Source organism: Meles meles, chromosome 12 (genome assembly GCF_922984935.1).
Source record: "Meles meles chromosome 12, mMelMel3.1 paternal haplotype, whole genome shotgun sequence".
Lineage (NCBI taxonomy): Eukaryota > Metazoa > Chordata > Mammalia > Carnivora > Mustelidae > Meles > Meles meles.
Window position 1 is genome coordinate 56,895,732 of NC_060077.1, and position 23,539 is coordinate 56,919,270.

The 23,539-nt window shown below is 35.2% G+C and overlaps 1 protein-coding gene across 1 annotated transcript in view; it reads right to left on the reverse strand.

Annotated features, from left to right (window-relative positions):
* The window catches only part of CCDC178 (coiled-coil domain containing 178), a 406,426-nt gene that overhangs the window by 349,402 nt on the left and 33,485 nt on the right, over positions 1-23,539 (reverse strand). Inside the window, exons 7-8 of the mRNA XM_046024357.1 lie at positions 20,768-20,988; positions 14,566-14,708 (exon numbers count right to left, since the gene is read on the reverse strand). Coding sequence (XP_045880313.1) covers positions 14,566-14,708; positions 20,768-20,988 — 364 coding nt within the window. The remainder of the gene's footprint in view (positions 1-14,565; positions 14,709-20,767; positions 20,989-23,539) is intronic.

Genomic DNA, 23,539 nt, shown 5'->3' on the forward strand with positions numbered 1-23,539 from the left:
ATTGATTATTGGAATACTTTTTGCCTTAAACTCAATTAAGATAGTAATACAGCTTCATTAGTTTGTTTTTTGATATCTATCTGGGAGATATTTTCAGTTTTGAAATTTCAATATTTTTGAGTCCTTATTTTTATACACATCTGTTGTATACATCATGTAGATGGAGTTTTATCAGTTGAAAACATTTTTAAAGGTGGACCATTAAATGTGTTTACAAATCACCAAAACATTGGGATTTAAACCATCATGTATTTGCCCCCACATGTTTGATTTTCTTATTCTATTTTTGTCTTCTTTCACATTAGTTTATTTTTTCCTTTTCTAGTTTGGCGGTTATAATTTTGTTCCTATTCCTTTTGTAGGAAATTCTATTAACTGCCACATACAAACTTAGATGATCTGGCTCCAACGACACTATTAACATGCTAGAAAAGAAAAGGACTTAAGAAAATTTTTACTGTAGTTATCACATTGCCACTGAATTAAATATTTATTGTTGTTGTAAACTATTTCATTTTTATAACCCATGAGAATATTGTTGTTATTGTTTTATTTACTTATTTTTAAAGATTTTATTTATTTGAGAGAGTACGAGCAGGGCAGGGAGGAGCAGAGGGGGAGGGAGAAGCAGACTCCCCATGGAGCTGGGAGCCCAATGGGACTTGATCCAGGGCACTGGGATCATGACCTGAGCTGAAGGCAGAAGCTTAACCAACTGAGCCACCCAGGCCTCCCCTGAAGGATATTTTCTATTTTCATAGATTTCTTGATTTTTAATTGATTTTTAATATGTTAAATATATCTATAATCTAATTTTCATTTTTGTTGTTAAGAAATATGCTGACCTTTTGACTGATTGCTATGAAACTATTCTATGCTTTCCTTTTAAGATCATCTCTTGATTTTGAAAGTCTGTTAATTTTATTTTATTAAGATATTTTGAATGTGGATAAATTTTTATTTATTCCATTGGGATTTGTTAGTCTTTCAGTGTTATTGATCTATGCATTATAATTATCATTATCCCTGGGCATTTTCTTTTATATAATATATATATAATCTTTTATAAATTAATATAAAAGATTACTATATAAATAATATATGAATATTTATATAAATTTAATATAAAGTAAATATATAAATAATATAAATCTAAAATTTATATAAATAATAAATAAAAATATATATAAAAGATTAATATATAAACTTTTCAAACAATACCTTGGTACCATTTTCTATTACTTCTAGGATTCAAATACATATTAGTTTTTCTTATTTTATCTTCCATGCCTCTTGATCATCTTCTCCTATTTTCTACATTTTCAAACCTTCTGAAGACTTTCTTCTGGCATATTATCCATATAATTCTGTTGTATTCTGGGTCTACTGTGAAAGCCATAGGTATTACCCCACAAACCTCCAACTATGAAAAGTGCAAATTACCAATGAGCTTTTTGGTTGGTAAGCAGCTTCCGACAAGACTTTCAGTGATAACTGCCTTTTGATATTCTCTGCTAAAATCACTTCCCCTTGCATGTGGGCCAGACCCAGAGAGTTTCTTCCAATAAATAGAGTAAAGTAAAAGTGATGGAATATCATCTTTATGCTTAGGTTGTAAGAGCTACGACTTTTTTTTTGCTGGCACTTTCTTGCTCTATTGCTTATTTGCTCTGACAAATTTAGCTGCCATGTTTTGAGGTGCTCTACAGAGAAGCCCACATGACAAGGACACAGTCTAGGCCAAGGACCCTTGAAAATCAACCTGCTAACAACCAGGAGTGTGATAACAAGGAGTGTTTTACTTAATTTGGTCTGCTTGATCTATCGTTTTCTGACAGAAATATTTAAAAACCTGATGCTAGTCAATTTACTCTTATAATGCTCTCAGCAGTTTCTTTACATATTTCTAGGTTATATTAAGTGCCTATGATTTTATAGTCTTTCTATCCTAATAGTAGATTTTCATATACATATATATATACATATATATACACATGTATTACCTTTTAAAGATTTTTATTTATTATTTACTTGAAAGAGCAAGAGAGCGAGCGCAAGAAGGAGTGCAAAGGCAAAGGGAGAAGTGAACTCACTGCTGAGCAGACTAACTACTGAGCAGACTAACTGCAAGCAGAAAGCCTGATATAGGGTTCCATCCCAGAACCCTGGGATCATGACCTGAGCCCAAGGCAGATGGTTAACCTACTGAACCACTCAGGCGCCCCTAAGCTTGGAATTTTAAAACTCAGCAGCCTCTGCTATGGGAGAGCCTAGAGGGCAATAGGAAGTCCAGTCCCTGCCCTTAAATAGACAGCAGGAAAAACAGCCACCAAGGATACAGCATAGAAGCAGCAGTTTGAAAAATGTCTGGGGCATACAGGAAGGAGAGTTATTTAGTCATCTCACAGCATGTATCATAGAAGCAGGGATAGCATGGAAACCTTTCCAGAAATAAAAGAGCTGGCAGGTGTCATTTCTCTCCCTTGCCCCCAGCATAAACACATGGCTACCTACAGGAATCAGTACAGCAACAATGCTCCCCACTTACCTGTACCAAGCCCTAACCCCTCTAACTACAGCAGATCCATCCTTTCTAGTCATGCTTGCCATGTCGCTGCACTGTGGCGTCCCTCCCCTAGAATACCTGTGCAAACCCTGCCCAAACCACGTCATCTACCCATGAATTTTGTGGTGCCTGAATTTTAACAGCAAGGTTGGAAGGTCTCATTTTGCAAGCAGACCAGTGTGCACCTTGTTAAAATGCACCTCATCTAGCTGAGACCAAATATTGCCCACAAAAAGCAAAGAGAGCTTCTGCAAATGACTGGACTGAAGGAAAGAGTGGCCAGAACACAACAGCAGGGCATAGTCAACACACATAAGAGACACTCCTGAAGTGCTAGGTCCTGGGGAACACTGCAGGACCTCGTCCCCATAGGGCCATTACCTGTAAGAGCAGGAAACATAGCTTACTTTCCTAATACAGAAATAGATATGGAGAATTAGACAAAATGAGAAGACAGAGGAATATGTCCGAAATGAAAAAATAGGACAAAACCACAGCAAGAGACCTAAGTGAAACCATGTAAGTAATATGGCTAGTAGAAATTTAAGGTAATGATTATAAAGATACCACTGGGCTTGAGAAAAGAGTGGAGAACATCAGTTAAATAGAATCAATCAGAGATGAAGACTACAATAACTGAAATTAAAAATACATTTAAAAGAATAAATAGTAGGCAGAGGAAGGAGAGGAACAAATTAATGATTTGGAAGAGTCATGGAAAACAATCAAGCTCAGAAATTGTGAGAAAAAAGAATTATACAAATTAAGAATAGACTTAAGGGAACTCAGAAACTCCATTAAACATACTAACACTTGCATTATAGAGATCCTAGAAGAAGGAGAGAGATAAAAGGGGCAAAAATTTATTAAAAAAAAAATACCTGAAAACTTTCCTATTCTGCGGAAGGAAACAGATATCCAGATCCAGAAGGCACAGAGATCACCCCAACAAAATCAACCCAAGGAGGTTCACACCAAGACACATAGTAATTAAAAAGGCAAAAAGTAGTGATAAAAAAAGAATTTTAAAAGTAGGAAGAGAAAAGAAGAGAGTTATATACAAGAGGAATCCTGTGAGGCTATCAACAAATGTTTCAGCAACAAACTTTGCAGGCCAGAAGGAGTAAAATGATATATTCAAAGTGGTGAGAGGGAAATATCTGCAGCCAAGAATACTCTATCCAGAGAGTCTATAATTCAAAATAGTGGGAGAGACAAAGAGTTTCTCAGACCAAAGAAAACTAAAGGAGTCATGACCACTGAAACCAGCCCTACAAGAAATATTAAGGAGGACTTTCTGAGTGGAAAGGAACAACCGTAGTGGAAGTATGAAAAATAGAAAATACAAAAGCAGTAAAAATAAGTGTATCCATAAAAATAAATCAAGGGATTTACAAAATAAAAAGACATAAAATATGACACCATATACCTAAAACTTGGGGGAGAGAGGAGTAAAGAATGGGTTCCAACTTAAGCAACCATCAACTTAATCTACATTGCTATGTGGAGAAAATGTTATATAAAAACCTAATGGAACCCCCCCACCCCAAACACAGTATAAACTATGAAAGAGATCAAGAGAAGAAAAGATCAGAGAAAAACTACAAAAATAACCACAAAATAAGTAACAAAATGGCAATATATCCATATCTGTCAATAATTACTTTGAATATAAATGGACTAAACACTCAAGAAAAAATGACACAGTGACAGAGAGATAAAAAATAAGATCCATCTATATGCTGTCTACCAGAGACTCATTTTGGAGCTAAAGTCACATGCAGATTAGAAATGAGGGGACAGAGAATCATTTATCATGCAAATGGATGTCAAAAGTAAGCTGGGGTAGAAATATTTATAACAGACAAAATAGACTTTTAAACAAAGACTGTAATAAGAGACAAAGAAATGCACTATAAAATAATAAAGGGGACAATCCAAGAAGATATAACAATTGTAAATGTTTATATACTCAACATGGGAGTGCACAAATACATAAAGAAGTTAATAAAAAACTTAAAGGAATTAATCCATAGTAATACAATAATAGTAGGGGACTTCAATACTCCACTTACATCTGTGGACAGATCATCTAAACAGAAAATCAACAAAGAAACAGTGGCTTTGAATGACATACTGGATTAGATGGACTTAAGATTCTATCCTAAAATAGCAAATTACACATTCTTTTCAAGTCAAGTGCACACAAATATTTTCCAAAATAGATGACATATTAGGCTATAAAACAAGTCTCAACAAATTAAAAAAACATTTAAGTGATACTATATATCTTTTCTGACCACAATGCTATGAAACTAGAAGTCAACCACAAGAAAAAATCTGGAAAGACAACAAATATATGGAAGTTGAATAACATACTACTAAACAATGAATGGGTCAACCAAGAAATCAAAAAAGAAATGAATAATTACATGGAAACAAACAAAAATAAAAATGAAAGGATCCAAAACTTTGGGATGCAGCAAAAATGGTTTGAAGATGGAAGTTTATAGCATTACAGGCCTATCTCAAGAAGCTAGAAACAAACAAACCAACCACTTAAACGAGCTTGAAAAAGAATATCAAACAAAACTTAAACCAGGAGAAAGGAGGAAAGAAGAAAGACTAAGGCAGAAATAAATGACAGAGAAACAAATAAAACAGTAGAAGAGATCAACAAAACCAGAAGCTGTTTTTTTTTTAAAAGATCAATAAAACTGATAAACATACAGGCAGACTCATCAAAAAAAACAAAAACAAAAACAAATAAACAAAAGGCAGAAAAAAGAGAGGGGACTCTAACAAAATTACAAGTTAAAGAGGTGAAATAACAACAAACACCACAGGAATACAAACAACTGAATGAGAATATTATGAAAAATTGTATGCCAACAAACTGGACAACCTAGAAGAAAAGGATAAATTCCTAGAAATATATAACCTACCATAACTGAATCAGGAAGAAATAAAAAATTTGAACAGACCAATTAACAGAAATGAAATTAGATCAGTAATTAAAAAACTCCCAACAAACAAAAATCCAGGGTCAGGCAGTTTCAGAGGTGAATTCTCCCAAACATTTAAAGAACAGTTAATATCTAATCTTCTCAAACTATTAAAAAGAATAATAGAAGAGGAAGAAAAACTTCCAAATACATCCTGTGAGGTGCCAGCATTACCCTAATACCAATGACAAATAAAGGCACAATAAATAAATAAATAAATCCAAAAAGTGTATCCATAAAATCAGTAAAACCCACCCCCCTTCAAAAAAACAAAAAACAGAATTACAGGCCAATATCATTGATAAACGTACATGCAAAAGTTCTCAATAAAATACTAGCAAACCAAATACAACAATACAGTAAAAAAAAAAAAAAAAGCCATTTACCATGATCAAGTGGAATTTATTCTCATGATGCAAGGGTGGTCCAATATTAAAAAATCAATCAACAGGTCAAGATGGCGGAGAAGTAGCAGCCTGAGACTACATCAGGTAGCAGGAGATCAGCTCGATAGCTTATCTAAACATTGCAAACACCTACAAATCCAACGGGAGATCGAAGAGAAGAAGAACAGCAACTCTAGAAACAGAAAATCAACCACTTTCTGAAAGGTAGGACTGGCGGAGAAGTGAATCTAAAACGACGGGAAGATAGACCGTGGGGGGAGGGGCCGGCTCCCGGCAAGCGGCGGAGGAATGGAGCACAAAATCAGGACTTTTAAAAGTCTGTTCCACTGAGGGACATTGCTCCAGAGGCTAAACCAGGGTGAAGCCCACGCAGGATCAGCGTGGCCCCAGGTCCCGCAGGGTCACAGAAGGATCGGGGGTGTCGGAGTGTCGGAGAGCTCGCAGGTATTAGAACGGAGAAGCCGGCTGCAGAGACAGAGCCGAGGACTGAACTCTCAGCTCGGGGTTACCTTGAACTGATCGCGGGCTGGGTGAGCTCGGAGCGTGGCTAGAGGCTGGGGATACGGGAGTGATTGCATGCTGTCCTCTGGGGGCGCACTGAGGAGTGGGGCCCCAGGCTCTCGGCTCCTCCGGGCCGGAGACTAGGAGGCCGCCATTTTCATTCCCGTCCTCCGGAACTCTACGGAAAGCGTTCAGGGAACAGAAGCTCCCAAAAGTGAACCCGAGCCGATTAGTTAGTCCGGCCGCCGGTAAGGGCGGTGCAATCCCGCCTCGGGCAAAGACACTTGAGAGTCACTACAACAGGCCCCTCCCCCAGAAGATCAACAAAATATCCAGCCAGGATGAAGTTCATCTATCAAGGAAAGTAGGTTCAATTCCTAAGACAGCAGCGCAATTCCAGAGGAGGAGAAAGCAAAGCACGGAACTCATGGCTTTCTCCCCATGATTCTTTAGTCTTGAGGCTACTTCAATTTTTTTTTCTTTTTTCAATTTTTTTTCTTTTTTCTTTTTTCTTCTTCTGCTAAATTTTTAAAAACTTTTACCCTTTTCTTTTTTAGCGTTTTTTGACTAGTTTATCTAAATATATATATTTTTTTTCTTTCTTTTTTATATTTTTTCTTTGTTTTATTTTTTAAATTTTTTTCTTCTTTTTCTGAACCTCTTTTTATCCCTTTTCTCCCCCGCCACAATTTGGGGTCTCTTCTCATTTGGTTACAGCGCATTTTTCCGGGGTCTTTGCCACCCTTTTAGTATTTTATTTGCTCCTTCATATCCTCTTATCTGGACAAAATGACAAGGCGGAAAAAATCACCACAGACAAAAGAACAAGAGACAGTACCGAAGGCTAGGGACCTAATCAACACAGACATTGGTAATATGTCAGATCAAGAGTTCAGAATGACGATTCTGAACATTCTAGCCGGGCTCAAAAAGGCATGGAAGATATTAGAGAAACCCTCTCTGGAGATATTAAAGCCCTTTCTGGAGAAATTAAAGAACTAAAATCTAACCAAGTTGAAATCAAAAAAGCTATTAATGAGGTGCCATCAAAAATGGAGGCTCTCACTGCTAGGATCAATGAGGCAGAAGAAAGAATTAGTGATACAGAAGACCAAATGACAGAGAATAAAGAAGCCAAACAAAAGAGGGACAAACAGCTACTGGACCATGAGGGGAGAATTCGAGAGATAAGTGACACCATAAGACGAAACGACATTAGAATAATTGGGATTCCAGAAGAAGAAGAAACAGAGAGGGGAGCAGAAGGTCTATTGGAGAGAATCATTAGAGAGAATTTCCCTAATATGGCAAAGGGAACAAGCATCAAAATCCAGGAGATGCAGAGAACCCCCCTCAAAGTCAACAAGAATAGGTCCACACCCCGTCACTTAATACTAAAATTTACAAGTCTTAGTGACAAAGAGAAAATCCTGAAAGCAGCCCGAGAAAAGAAGTCTGTAACATACAATGGTAAAAATATTAGATTGGCGGCAGACTTATCCACAGAGACCTGGCAGGCCAGAAAGAGCTGGCATGATATATTCAGAGCACTCAACGAGAAAAACATGCAGCCAAGAATACTCTATCCAGCTAGGCTATCATTGAAAATAGAAGGAGATAAAAAGCTTCGAGGACAAACAAAAACTGAAAGAATTTGCAAACACCAAACCAGCTCTACAGGAAATATTGAAAGGGGTCCTCTAAGCAAAGAGAGAGCCTAAAAGTAGTAGATCAGAAAGGTACAGAGACAATATACAGTAACAGTCACCTTACAGGCAATATAATGGCACTAAATTCATATCTCTCAATAGTTACCCTGAATGTTAATGGGCTAAATGCCCCAATCAAAAGACACAGGGTATCAGAATGGATAAAAAAACAAAACCCATCAGTATGTTGCCTACAAGAAACTCATTTTAGACGCGAAGACACCTCCAGATTTAAAGTGAGGGGGTGGAAAACAATTTACCATGCTAATGGGCATCAGAAGAAAGCTGGGGTGGCAATCCTTATATCAGATCAATTAGATTTTAAGCCAAAGACTATAATAAGAGATGAGGAAGGACACTATATCCTACTCAAAGGGTCTGTCCAACAAGAAGATCTAACCATTTTAAATATCTATGCCCCTAACGTGGGAGCAGCCAACTATATCAACCAATTAATAACAAAATCAAAGAAACACATCAATAATAATACAATAATAGTAGGGGACTTGAACACTCCCCTCACTGAAATGGACAGATCATCCAAGCAAAAGATCAACAAGGAAATAAAGGCCTTAAATGACACACTGGACCAGACGGACATCACAGATATATTCAGAACATTTCATCCCAAAGCAACAGAATACACATTCTTCTCTAGTGCACATGGAACCTTCTCCAGAATAGATCACATCCTGGGTCACAAATCAGGTCTCAACCGGTATCAAAAGATTAGGATCATTCCCTGCATATTTTCAGACCACAATGCTCTGAAGCTAGAACTCAATCACAAGAGGAAAGCTGGAAAGAACCCAAATACATGGAGACTAAACAGCATCCTTCTAAAGAATGAAAGGGTCAACCAGGAAATTAAAGAAGCATTGAAAAAATTCATGGAAACAAATGATAATGAAAACACAACAGTTCAGAATCTGTGGGACACAGCAAAGGCAGTCCTGAGAGGAAAATATATAGTGGTACAAGCCTTTCTCAAGAAACAAGAAAGGTCTCAAGTACACAACCTAACACTACACGTAAAGGAGCTGGAGAAAGAACAAGAAAGAAACCCTAAACCCAGCAGGAGAAGAGAAATCATAAAGATCAGAGCAGAAATCAATGAAATAGAAACCAAAAAAACAATAGAAAAAATCAATGAAACTAGGAGCTGGTTCTTTGAAAGAATCAATAAGATTGATAAACCCCTGGCCAGACTCATCAAAAAGAAAAGAGAAAGGACCCAAATCAATAAAATCATGAATGAAAGAGGAGAGATCACAACTAACACCGAAATTTATAAGACAATTATAAGAACATACTATGAGCAACTCTACGCCAACAAATTTGACAATCTGGAAGAAATGGATGCATTCCTAGAGACATATAAACTACCACAACTGAACCAGGAAGAAATAGAAAACCTGAACAGGCCCATAACCAGTAAGGAGATTGAAACAGTCATCTCCAAACAAACAAAAGCCCAGGGCCAGACGGCTTCCCAGGGGAATTCTACCAAACATTTAAAGAAGAACTAATTCCTATTCTCCTGAAACTGTTCCAAAAATTATAAATGGAAGGAAAACTTCCAAACTCATTTTATGAGGCCAGCATCACCTTGATCCCAAAACCAGACAAGGATCCCACCAAAAAAGAGAACTACAGACCAATATCCTTGATGAACACAGACGCAAAAATTCTCGCCAAAATACTAGCCAATAGGATTCAACAGTACATTAAAAGGATTATTCACCACAATCAAGTGGGATTTATTCCAGGGCTGCAGGGTTGGTTCAACATCCGCAAATCAATCAATGTGATACAACACATTAATAAAAGAAAGAACAAGAACCATATGATACTCTCAATAGATGCTGAGAAAGCATTTGACAAAGTACAGCATCCCTTCCTGATCAAAACTCTTCAAAGTGTAGGGATAGAGGGCACATACCTCAATATTATCAAAGCCATCTATGAAAAACCCACCGCAAATATCATTCTCAATGGAGAAAAACTGAAAGCTTTTCCGCTAAGGTCAGGAACATGGCAGGGATGTCCATTATCACCACTGCTATTCAACATAGTACTAGAAGTCCTAGCCTCAGCAATCAGACAACAAAAAGAAATTAAAGGCATCCAAATTGGTAAAGAAGAAGTCAAACTATCACTCTTCGCAGATGATATGATACTATATGTGGAAAACCCAAAAGACTCCACTCCAAAACTGCTAGAACTTGTACAGGAATTCAGTAAAGTGTCAGGATATAAAATCAATGCACAGAAATCAGTTGCATTTCTGTACACCAACAACAGACAGAAGAAAGAGAAATTAAGGAGTCAATCCCATTTACAATTGTACCCAAAACTATAAGATACCTAGGAATAAACCTAACCAAAGAGGCTAAGAATCTATACACAGAAAATTATAAAGTACTCATGAAAGAAATTGAGGAAGACACAAAGAAATGGAAAAATGTTCCATGCTCCTGGATTGGAAGAATAAATATTGTGAAAATGTCCATGCTACCTAAAGCAATCTACATATTTAATGCAATCCCTATCAAAATACCATCCATTTTTTTCAAAGAAATGGAACAAATAATCCTAAAATTTATATGGAACCAGAAAAGACCTCGAATAGCCAAAGGAATATTGAAAAAGAAAGCCAAAGTTGGTGGCATCACAATTCCGGACTTCAAGCTCTATTACAAAGCCATCATCATCAAGACAGCATGGTACTGGCACAAAAACAGACACATAGATCATAGATATCACCTCACACCAGTCAGAATGGCTAAAATTAACAAGTCAGGAAATGACAGATGATGGCGAGGATGTGGAGAAAGGGGAACCCTCCTCCACTGTCGGTGGGAATGCAAGCTGGTGCAACCACTCTGGAAAACAGCATGGAGGTTCCTCAAAATGTTGAAAATAGAAATACCCTATGACCCAGCAATTGCACTACTGGGTATTTACCCTAAAGATACAAACATAGTGATCTGAAGGGGCACGTGTACCCAAATGTTTATAGCAGCAATGTCTACAATAGCCAAACTATGGAAAGAACCTAGATGTCCATCATCAGATGAATGGATCAAGAAGATGTGGTATATATACACAATGGAATACTATGCAGCCATCAAAAGAAATGAAATCTTGCCATTTGCGACGACGTGGATGGAACTAGAGCGTATCATGCTTAGTGAAATAAGTCAATCGGAGAAAGACAACTATCATATGATCTCCCTGATATGAGGACATGGAGAAGCAACATGGCGGGTTAGGGGGATAGGAAAAGAATAAATGAAACAAGATGGGATTGGAAGGGTGACAACCATAAATGACTCTTAATCTCACAAAACAAACTGGGGGTTGCTGGGGGGAGGTGGGATTGGGAGAGGGGGAGGGGGCTATGGACATTGGGGAGGGTATGTGCTATCGTGAGTGCTGTGAAGTGTGTAAACCTGGCGATTCACAGACCTGTACCCCTGGGGATAAAAATACATTATATGTTTATTAAAAGAAAAAAATTGGAAGGGGAGGCAAACCATAAGAGACTATGGACTCTGAAAAACAACCTGAGGGTTTTGAAGGGTCAGGGGTGGGAGGTTGGGGGAACAGGTGGTGGGTAATAGGGAGGGCACGTTTTGCATGGAGCACTGGGTGTTGTGCAAAAACAATGAATACTGTTACGCTGAAAAAATAAATAAAATGGAAAAAAAAAATCAATCAACATGATGCTTCATATTATGTATAAAAATGTATAAAAAGTATAAGGGTATAAGAAGAGAACGTACAAAAACCTTTTCAATAGAAGCAGAAAAAGCATTTGACAAAGTACATCTTGCATGATAAAAACCCTCAACAAAGGAGGTTTAAAGGGAACATACCTTAATACAATAAAGGTTTTATAAGAAAAACCCACAGCAACCATCATACTCATTAGGGAAAAACAACTTTTCACATATGGTCCGGAACAAGACAAGGATGTCCACTCTCACCACTTTCACTCAAAATAGTACTGGAAGTCCAAGCCATAACAATCAGACAACAAAAAGAAATAAAAGGCATTCAGATTTTTAAGGAAGAAGTAAAACTTTCACTATTTGCAGATAACATGATACAATATATAGAAAAGCCTGAAGACTCCACCAAAACACTTACTAGTTCTGATAAATGAATTCAGTAAAGTCACAGTATATAAAATCAATGTGGAGAAATCTGTTGCATTTCTTTTTTTTCTTGTTTCAAGGTTTTATTTAAACTCTAGTTAGTTAACATACATTTCTATACACTAATAATGAAGCAGAAAAAGGAGAAATTTAGAAAATTATCCCATTTATAACTGTACCAAAAATAATAAGATAACTAAGAATAAACTTAACCAACGAAGTGAAAGATCTATACTCTGAAAATTATAAGACACTGATGAAACGGAAAATGACACAAAGAAATGGACAGACATTCCATGATCATGGATAGGAAAACCAAATATTGTTAAAATGTCTATACTACCCAAAGCAATCTACACATTAAATGAAATCCCTATTAAAATACCAACAGCATTTTTCACAGAACTAGAACAAGCAATTCTAAAATTTATAGGGAACAAAAAAGACTCCAGAAAGTTAAAGCAATCTTGAAAAGGAAAAGCAAAGTTGGAGATATCACAATTCTGGACTTCAAGCTATACTACAAAGCTGTAGTAATCAAAACAGTACAGTCCTGCACAAAAACAGACATATAAATCAATGGAACAAAGTAGAAAACCAAAAAAAAAATCTGCAATTATATGGTCAATTATTCTTTGACAAAGGAGGAAGGAATATACAATGGGGACAAAAAAGTCTCTTCAACAAATGGTGGTAGAAAAACTGGCCAGCTACATGCAAAAGAATGAAACTGGATGACTTTCTTACACCATACACAATAATAAATTCAAAATGGATCAAAGACCTAAATGTAAGACCTGAAGCCATAAAAGTCCTAGAAGAGAGCTCAAGCAGTAATTTCTCTGACACTGGCCATAGCAACATTCATCTAGATAGGTCTCCTGAGGTAAGGGAAATAAAAACAAAATAAACTATATTGAGACTACATCAAAACAAAAAGCTTCTGCACAGTGAAGGAAATAATAAAAAAAAACTAAAGGGTAATCTGTTGAATGGGAGAAGATGTTTGCAAATGACATATCTGACAAAGGGTTAATATGCAAAATATATGAAGAATTGACAGAACTCAACACCCAAAAAATAAATAATCCAATTAAAAAATGGGCAGAAGACACCAATAGACATTTCTCCAAAGAAGACATCCAGATGGCCAACAGACACATGAAAAGATGCTCAACATCACTCATCATCAAGGAAATGAAAATCAAAACTACAATGGGATATCACCTCATACCTGTCAGAATGACTAAAATCAAAAACACAAGAAACAACAGGTGTTGGCAAGAATATGGAGAAAAAGAAACCTTTGTGCACTCTTGGTAGGAATGCAAACTGGTGGAGCCACCATGAAAATAGTACAGAGGTTCCTCAGAAAGTTAAAAATAGAACTATCCTATGATCCAGTAATTGTACTACTGGGTTATTTACCCCCAAAATATGAAAACACTAATTCAAGAGGATACATGCACCCCTATGTTTATTGATACATTATACATAGTAGCCAAGTTATGGAAGTAGCCCAATTATCCACTGATTTATCAATGGATAAAGAAGATACAGTGTACATATAGAATGGAATATTATTCAGCCACAAAAGGGAATGAAATCTTGCCATTTGCAACAACATGGCTAGAGTTCAGAGTATCATGCTATGCAAAATAAGTTAGTCAAAGACGAATAACACTTGATTTCACTCATATGTAGAATTTAAGAAACAAAACAAGTAAGCAAAGTCGGGGGGGAGAGCAAATAGACAAATTAAGAAATAGACTAGTAACTACAGAGAACTAATGGTTACCAGAGGGGATATTAGGTGGGGGGAGATGGGTGAAATAGAGGATTAAAAGTACATTTATCATGTACTCAGGATTAAAGAGTACATTTATCATGATGAGCACTAAGTAATGTACAGAACTGTTAAATCACTATACTGTACACCTGAAAATAATATAATACTGTGTCTTAACAATACTGGAATTAAAATTTTAAAAAACCTATAAATAAAATGACAGAAAAACAGTACTTTAGGAATCTATAAATATGTGTATTACATATGTAAAAGACATAAATCTTAATTTATATATAAACTTGGTCATAAGATAAATATAGGTTATTGAGATTCTTTATCTGAATTTTTATACAGGAATATAAATTACATTTTAATCAATATTTTTGTTCTAAATGCTATAAGAAGTGTTAGTGAAAAATACTTACTTGTAGGCTTCTATGGTTGTTTCATCATTATGAATGTCTTGCTCCATATTTTGTCTAATTTGTTTAACATTCAATTTGGCATTTTCAACATTTTCTATAGCTTCTTCAAGTTCTTCATGAGTTTGTTTGTATAATTCCATTGCCTAGAAATGAAAACTATTTTTGTTAATACATGAACTTAATGGGTAATTAAAAGAATTGGGCAAGAGGAAAATCAGAGATAAGACGTAAATTTAGGTAGTTTTGATCTAAAGAAAATGTCCTTTACATCGATTTTCTTCCCATATTATTCTATTTAGCACAGTAAATTTTTAGGTTTCCATTAGCCTGAAAAGCATCAATACGAGGGATGCATAAAAGGTATTAAAGAAAAAAGTTCAATATTCCAGGTGACATGAGCAAAATAAAATATTCATTTTTTAACCTACAAAAGAATTGTTACTTTTTATTGTTTTTATTGTTGAAATATTTTACTGTAGAAAAACCAGAAAACACAGATGAAAAAAATAATTGATATCAACTGTAATCCTATTAGGAATAATTATCTTAATGAAAGGGTCCAAAATATTCCATTTTTATTGTTTTTATTAATTGTCAAATATCATAAACATTCTCCCTTCCCTCTCCATTTCTCCATTCTCTGTCAACCTATAGAAGAGGTGGCTGTAGTCTGGACCTCCTGCTGGAAATCCCGAGGGAAGGATACAAAGCAGTAGGGAGTGAACAGTCCTCTCCCCCTGGGTCAATTGGTAGACTGAAATAAAGCAATTGCCTCCTAAAAAAAGCAATAATTTTCATTAATTTTTTGAATAGCACAGGTATAGTAACCTCTACAAGATTATCCTTCAGGCATAGGAGCGTAGGCGTATACATTTTAGTAGAGAGCAAGGAACACACCAGAATGATGAGCTAGGCAAAGAGAACGTAAGAGAATTCCTAATATCAAATAGACCATGTCCAACTTCTCAGTGCCTTTAGAAGAGGTAACCTGTGGGCATTGCTGGGGTAATGGTCTCCATGTTGGGAACCAGGTTACATCATATGAGACAAATTCATCTCCAAGGCAAGCTCTTGAGCTGGGTTTGTGTGGCACTGTTATATACTTCCGCCATTGATACTGCAATTGATGTGGATAATACTCTTGTGGCTCTGTGGTGTTATGAGGCTGGGCTGCTTACAGAATTTGGAGGCAACATAGAACCTTGGAGCTCGATTTGCAATTATCTGCAATTTGCAAGATATGTACTCGGGCTCAAGCCCACTGACTAGAGGCCTTCAGTCCTTTAAGCAGTTATTTTAGCATATCTCTAGCAAGGACCTCAAAACTGAGTAAAGACAGCAGAATAAAATAAAATAAAAATAAAATAAAGTTATACGATAAAGGACTATAAATAAAACATTACACTATAGTTCCTCTGGCCCCTAGCAATCACTAATCTGTTTTGTTTTATGGATTTATCTGTTCTGGATATTTCATATAAATGAAATTATACAGAATGTGATTTTTTTTAAAAAGATGTATTTATTTGACAGAGAGAGATCACAAGTAGGCAGAACAGCAGAGAGAGAGAGAGAGGGAAGCAGGCTCCCTGCTGAGCAAAGAGCCCAAAGCAGGGCTCAATCCCAGGACCCTGAGATCATTACCTAAGCCAAAGGCAGAGGCTTAACCCACTGAGCCACCCAGGTGCCCCAAGATGTGATCTTTTATTTTTAGCTTCTTATTTATCATAATGTCTCAAAGTTGATTTATGTTGTGACATATAACAGTATTTCATTTTTTAAAATTCCTTCCTATGGTATAGATATATCACATTTTATTTAGTCATTAATCAGGTGACGGACATCGGGTTGTTTCCACCTTGGGCTAATACAAACACTGCTGCCATGAACATTTATGTACAACATTTGCTTTTGTTTCTTGGTTATCAGTTTTCAGTTCTTTGGAGTATATACCTCAGAGTATAATTCCTAGAGCATATGGTATTCTGTGTTAAACTCTTTGAAGAAATGCAAGCATCTTTTCCACAGCATCTGCAACCATTTTACATTCTCACCAGCAAGGTGCCACAGTTCCAATTTCTTCACATAGACACTAAAACTTGTTATTTTCTGTTTTATATTTATTCCCATCCTAATGGCTATAAGTGGTATCTCACTGTAGTTTTGGTTTGCATTTCCCTAATGACTAATGATGTTGAGCATCTATCTTGTTAAATGTTTGTTGCCTAAATATCAAAAGTTGTTGGGAGATTTGAACACTTGATTAATATAGGATCATGGGTTGCTGTGCAATAATACTTCATTGCCAGTTTAACCAAAGTGACAATAAAATATTTTTAAAGTAATATGATTTTTAAAGAACCATAGTCTTTCCTAAGTGAGGAACTTCTATTTGCTTAAATAATCAAGGATATAATAAAATAAATATAAAGCATAGAGAGTTATTTTAGTAAGACAAAGAATCTCTGTAATCTAGGCAGATGACATAAGGAAAGTATATCTTTAATAGCTTCTTTTAAGGGCAGATCAATAGTCCAAAATTATGTATTTATTTTAAAAGAAAACCAGATTCTAGTTTTGCATTAGTATAATATTTGATATTAATGCTCTTCTTGAAAGTTTTATAAATAAACACATCAGACAATGGCCACCTTTGACCATAATAAATAAAATTGTCTTTTCACAAACCAAAAAAAAAAAAAAATGTTTGTTGCCTATTTGTATGTGTTTGGAGATATATCTATTCAAGTCCTTTGCCCATTTTTAACTCAGTTGTTTGTCTCGAGTTGTTGAATTTAAAAAGTTCTTTATATATTCTAGGTACCATACCCTTCTGAAATGTATAATTTGCAATATTTTCTCTCATTCTATAGGTACATATTTTTTACTTTTCTGATAGTATCTTTTATACTTTTTTTCATTGACACAGTTGACCCAAAAATTAGTTTCAGAAGTGCAAGACAGTGATTCAACAAATCCCATACATTACACTGTGCTCACCCCAAGTGTAGCTACCCTCTGTCACCATATAACACTAATACAGTATCATTGACTATATTGCCTAATCTGTACCTTTAAAAAAAAAAAAGTTATTTATCTTAGAGAGAGAAAGCAAGCATGGGATGGGCAGAGGGAGAGGAAGAGAGAATCTCAAGCAGACTCTGCACTGAGTGTGGCGCTTGACCTGGCGCTCAATCTCACAAACCTGAGATCACCACCTGAGCTAAAATCAAGAGTCGGACACTTAACTGACGGGGCCATCCAGGTGCCCTTGTTATGCTGTACCTTTTATCCCAGTGGCTTATTTATTCCATAACTGGAAGCTTGTACCTCCCATTCCTCTTCATCCATTTGCCTATCTGTCCACTTCCTCCCCTGGCAAACATCATTTTGTTCTCTGTATTTATAGGTCTATACCTAATTTTTGTTTTTCAGATTCTACACATAAGTGAAATCATATAGTATTTGTTGCTGATTGATTTATTTCATTATATCCTCTAGAGGTCCATCCATGTTTGCACAAATGGTAAGATTTTGTCATATTTTATGGCTGAGTAATATTCTATTGTATATATATATATATACACCACATCTTTATCCATTCACCTGTCGATGGACACTGATGTTTTTTCCATATCTTGGCTTTTGTAAAAATGCTGCAATAAAAAAGGGGTACAAATATCTTTTCAAATTAGTGGTTTGTTTAATTGGGGTAAAACCCCAGTAGTGGAATTACTGGATCATATGGCATTTCTATTTTTAATTTTCCAAGGAACCTCCATACTGTTTTCCGCCGTGGCTGCACCAGCTTACATTCCCACAACAGTGCATGAGGGTTCTTTCTTTTTTTCCATATCCTTGCCAACACTTGCTACTTTTTGTCTTGTTGGTTCTAGCTATTCTGAAAGGTGTAAGGTGATATCTCATTGTGGTTTTGGTTTACACTTCCCTGATGTTTAGAGATGTTAACCATATTTTCAGGTATCTTTTCTTCTTTAGAAAAATATATTTTCAGGTCCTCTGCCAATCTTTTAATTGTATTACTTACATTTTGGTGTTATGTAAGTTCTGTACATATTTTGGATATTAACTTTTTATCAGATATTGATAGTGTCCTTTGGCACATAAAAGGTTTTCATTTTTTTATTGAGGTACAATTAATATACAATAATTTCAGGTATAAAACATAATGATTCAATATTTCTATATATTGTGAAATTATCACCACAGTGAGTCTAGTTAACATCCATTGCCATACATAGCTAGAATTTTTTTCTTGTGATGAGAACTTTTAAGATGTACTGTCTTAGCAACTTTCGAATATATAATACAATAGTACTAACTATAATCAACATGTTGTACATTAAATCTCCATGACTTATGTATTTTATAAATAGAACACTGTACTTTTTTACTCCCTTTCCAGTCATCTTCTAAAACCTGCATCAGGAACCACCAATCTGTTCCATCCATTTTTGATTGTTTTTTTCTTTTGATTCCACGTATAAGTGAGATCACATGGTATTTGTGTTCCTGTGTCTAACTTACTTCACTTAACATAATGTCCTCAAGGTCCATCCCTGTTGTTGCAAATGGCAAGATTTCACTCTCTTTTTAAGTGAGTAATATTCCATTATGTGTGTGTATGTATGTGTGTGTGTGTATATATATATATATATATATAATTATACATATCACTAATACATATACACATATAGTGTGTATTATACATATCACTAATATATATATATACACACACACACTCACACACATACCCCCACACCACATCTTCTTTATCCATTCATCCATTGATGGACACTTAGGTTGTTTCAATATCTTGGCTATGGTAAATAATGCAGCAATGAACATGTGGGTGCACACATCTTTTCAGTTTGTGTTTTTTCTTCTAATAAATATCCAGAAGTGGAACTGCTGAGTCATACGACAGTTCCATTTTAATTTTCTGAGAAACCTCCATTCTGTTTTCCACAGTGGTTGTGCCAATTTACATATCCAGCATACAAGGGTTCCTTTATCTCTACATTTTTGCCAACACTTTTTACTTCTTGTCTTTTTGATAATAGCCATTCTGACAAGTATGAGATGATCTCTCACTGTGGTTTTGATTTGCATTCCCTGATGATTAGTGATATTGACAACCTTTTCATGTACTTGTTGGTTATCTGTATGTCTTCTTTGGAAAAAATAACCTATTGAGATCTTCAGCCTTTTTTAAGTCATGTTGTTTTATTTTGGTGTTGAGTTGTATGAAGTTCTTTATTTCAGATATTAACCCCTTATCAGATATATGATTTGCAAATATTTTCTCCCATTCAGTATATTGTCTTTCATTTTGTTGATGGTTCCTCTCGTCATGCAGAAGATTTTTAGACTGATGTTTCCCCACTTGTTTATTTATGCTTTTGTTAGCTTTATTTTTGGTGTCAAATCCAAAACAGCAAGTAAAATGAATGAAGAGTAGCTTGACCTCTAAAACAATGTCAGATTAAAAAAAAACAATTTGCAGAAACTTTTATAATGGTTGATACTATTTGAAAAACAAAAACAAAAAAAATGCATTGTGCTTAAATATATATATATGTATGTATGTATATATATATATATATATATACAAAATTCACCTTGAAACCTGATAAGGTTATCTTTGGGGAGTGAGGAAGGAAAATGGAATCGTTGAGAATATAGGACACACTTAACAACTATATTTACTTTAAAATAATAAAAAACAAATATGAGTTAAATTTGCTCATTCAGTGGCAGGTATAAATAATTTATTTTTCTATAAAAAAATCCCACAATAGGAGAGTTAAATGTTAATTAATCATTGAAAAGATTTTATAGTTTATTTCCATCAACAATAAAACTGACTAATATATTCTTCTTGCATTCTCTCCCAGTTTGATTTACAACTTCAAAAATTATCATGTTGTTTTAAATCTCCAAAATTCTATTAGCAGGTTGACTATTAATACTCCTAAGTATTAAACAGAAGATGACACAGTTTAAATGAATATCAATTGATTATATTATGTGTAGTTTAATAGTTCCTTTAGTAAATTAATAGTAGGTTATTTTTCAGTGAAAATGAAACATTTGAAGATATTAACTTCTTATAGCTAAAATATTTTGTACAACTAAGTAAAAATCTATAAAATGCATATCCATTCGTTTATTCATTTACCTCAAATTTTTTTGTTTGAAATTCTTTCAGAGCTTCATGTTCTTGGTTCTGTTTTGAGTTAATTAGAGGACCAAATTTATTCATGTAGTCTATGTCTGCTTGAAGCTTTGCATTAACTTCTTCTAATTTTGCCTGTTGTTCCTCAAAATGTTTCAGTTGATAAGCTTTATCTTCAAGATGCCATTGTAATTCTACAATATCGCCCAAATAGGCCTCATGTTCTAGACATACAATAATAACAAGAGAAAATCTGATTTTAAAACAAGAACTCCAGAAAGAAACCTTTATTTGATAATAAAGACAAATGAAATAGCTTGGATTCAGAAATTATTTATCCATGAAGCTTACTAAATTTAATATAAGTTATCTCAGTAGTGCATTATAAAATATATTGCTTTTATCATTTATCATCAAAGGGATTAAAATATATGTTTTATAAGCTAAAAATTATTCTAGTATGAATCCTGCCTATTACAACCAAATCTATATACTGGGTTATGTATAACTATTCTATGAACTACAAAATGAGAAAAACTGCAAGAGTAGAGGCCTTCTAAAATTATCTAGAAGTAAAATGATGCAATAGGAGTTATAAGTATCAGAAAGGAAAAGGAAAAAATAATTACTATTTTCTGTTGATACAATTATATATCAAAACACAAAAAATCAATTGAAAATTATTACAAATAGGATAGCTTATATTAAAAAACACTTATTGTTGTAAGCCACTGAGTTCCAAGGTGATTTGTTACAAAACATTATTATAGTAAATAACATTAATTCACATGACTAAATGCAAACCAAAATTAGAAGATTTAACATTGGGTTGTTGCTAAGGTCTTCTTCCATAGTAGAAGAACCTTGTGAGCATTTCTATGGGACACAACTGTCTTCACACTCCATCCTCTCCGAAAGATTCCCAGAACACTCTCCTAGACTCCCTTTCTCAGGCTCAACATTCACGTTTTTTCCAACTCCGATTATGCTATCCTTTTTGCTACTTCCCATTTGCATCCCAGGACTTTACTTCTTCAAGGTAATCTGTTTTCACCCTTCCCATATTGAGATTGTAAAACAGCACCTCCTCGAATTATGTCAACATACCATTCAAATACATAAACCAGTACATAAACCAGTCTGCGATTTTTTTTTTTCTCTTTCATTAGGTAATCAGTCATTGGGAAGTACCCATGGACCGACCCATGAATGTAGGTTAAGGGAAGGACAGGGAATCTAAAGAAGCAGGTACAATGAAGAGTACCAGGGAAATCTGAGTCATTAGTTTATTTGGGCCTTCAGATGCTGCTTGGGTATAATAAATGTACATACTCTTTTTTTTTTTTTTTCCAGAGAGATGGTGTTTTTATTTTTATTTTTTTTCCATTTTATTTATTTTTTCAGCGTAACAGTATTCATTCTTTTTGCACAACACCCAGTGCTCCATGCAAAACGTGCCCTCCCCATTACCCACCACCTGTTCCCCCAACCTCCCACCCCTGACCCTTCAAAACCCTCAGGTTGTTTTTCAGAGTCCATAGTCTCTTATGGTTCGCCTCCCCTCCCCAATGTCCATAGCCCGCTCCAACCACTCTGGAAAACAGCATGGAGGTTCCTCAAAATGTTGAAAATAGAACTACCCTATGACCCAGCAATTGCACTACTGGGTATTTACCCTAAAGATACAAACATAGTGATCCGAAGGGGCACGTGTACCCGAATGTTTATAGCAGCAATGTCTACAATAGCCAGACTATGGAAAGAACCTAGATGTCCATCAACAGATGAATGGATAAAGAAGATGTGGTATATATACACAATGGAATACTATGCAGCCATCAAAAGAAATGAAATCTTGCCATTTGCAACGACGTGGATGGAACTAGAGCGTATCATGCTTAGTGAAATAAGTCAATCGGAGAAAGACAACTATCATATGATCTCCCTGATATGAGGACATGGAGAAGCAACATGGGGGGGTAGGGGGATAGGAGAAGAATAAATGAAACAAGATGGGATTGGGAGGGAGACAAACCATAAATGACTCTTAATCTCACAAAACAAACTGGAGGTTGCTGGGGGGAGGTGGGATTGGGAAATGTACATACTCTTATTTTGTAAGGAAACACAGCTGTGCATATCTAATTCTATATCTTTTAAGCTTATGTAACACCCAATTTCTGATGAAAAACTTAATTCTTTCTGATTATCTTTTTTGAGAGGAAAAATAAAAAGACATTTGCTAGATTATTGGCTGCATGTTGGGTGCCAGTGGGGGAGAGGGGAATGCAGTGGCCAAGTAGAAAGGAAAGTAGTCAAGGGTATAAAACCCCACCCTCACACTTTTCCATTATCTTCCATGGTCTCTTGCCACTAATTCCCAGTGGTTGAACCAGCAGGAAGACAGATTACAAAAGATATGTTTGATGCAGTCCATTATCAATCAGACTCATGGATCACAAAACAGAAGATACAAGTGTGAGTGGGCTGGTTAGGGGGATGGATGGATCTGGAGGACTGACCACAAGATATCTAAGAAAAAATGGAATTTCCTTAATATTTTCATTAATTATAACTTTTTTACAAAAATTATTAAAAAATTCTATAAACATCATACTTAATATTAAGGCTGCTAAGGAAATTAAGCATTTTTCTTGTCACATAAGCTAGAGGCTTTGAGAATCTAAAATCTTTAAGAATATATACTTCTGTAACCTGTAAAAAAATTTCTAAAATTTAGAAATTATATCCTAAATGTATCAATGTAAAGGCAAT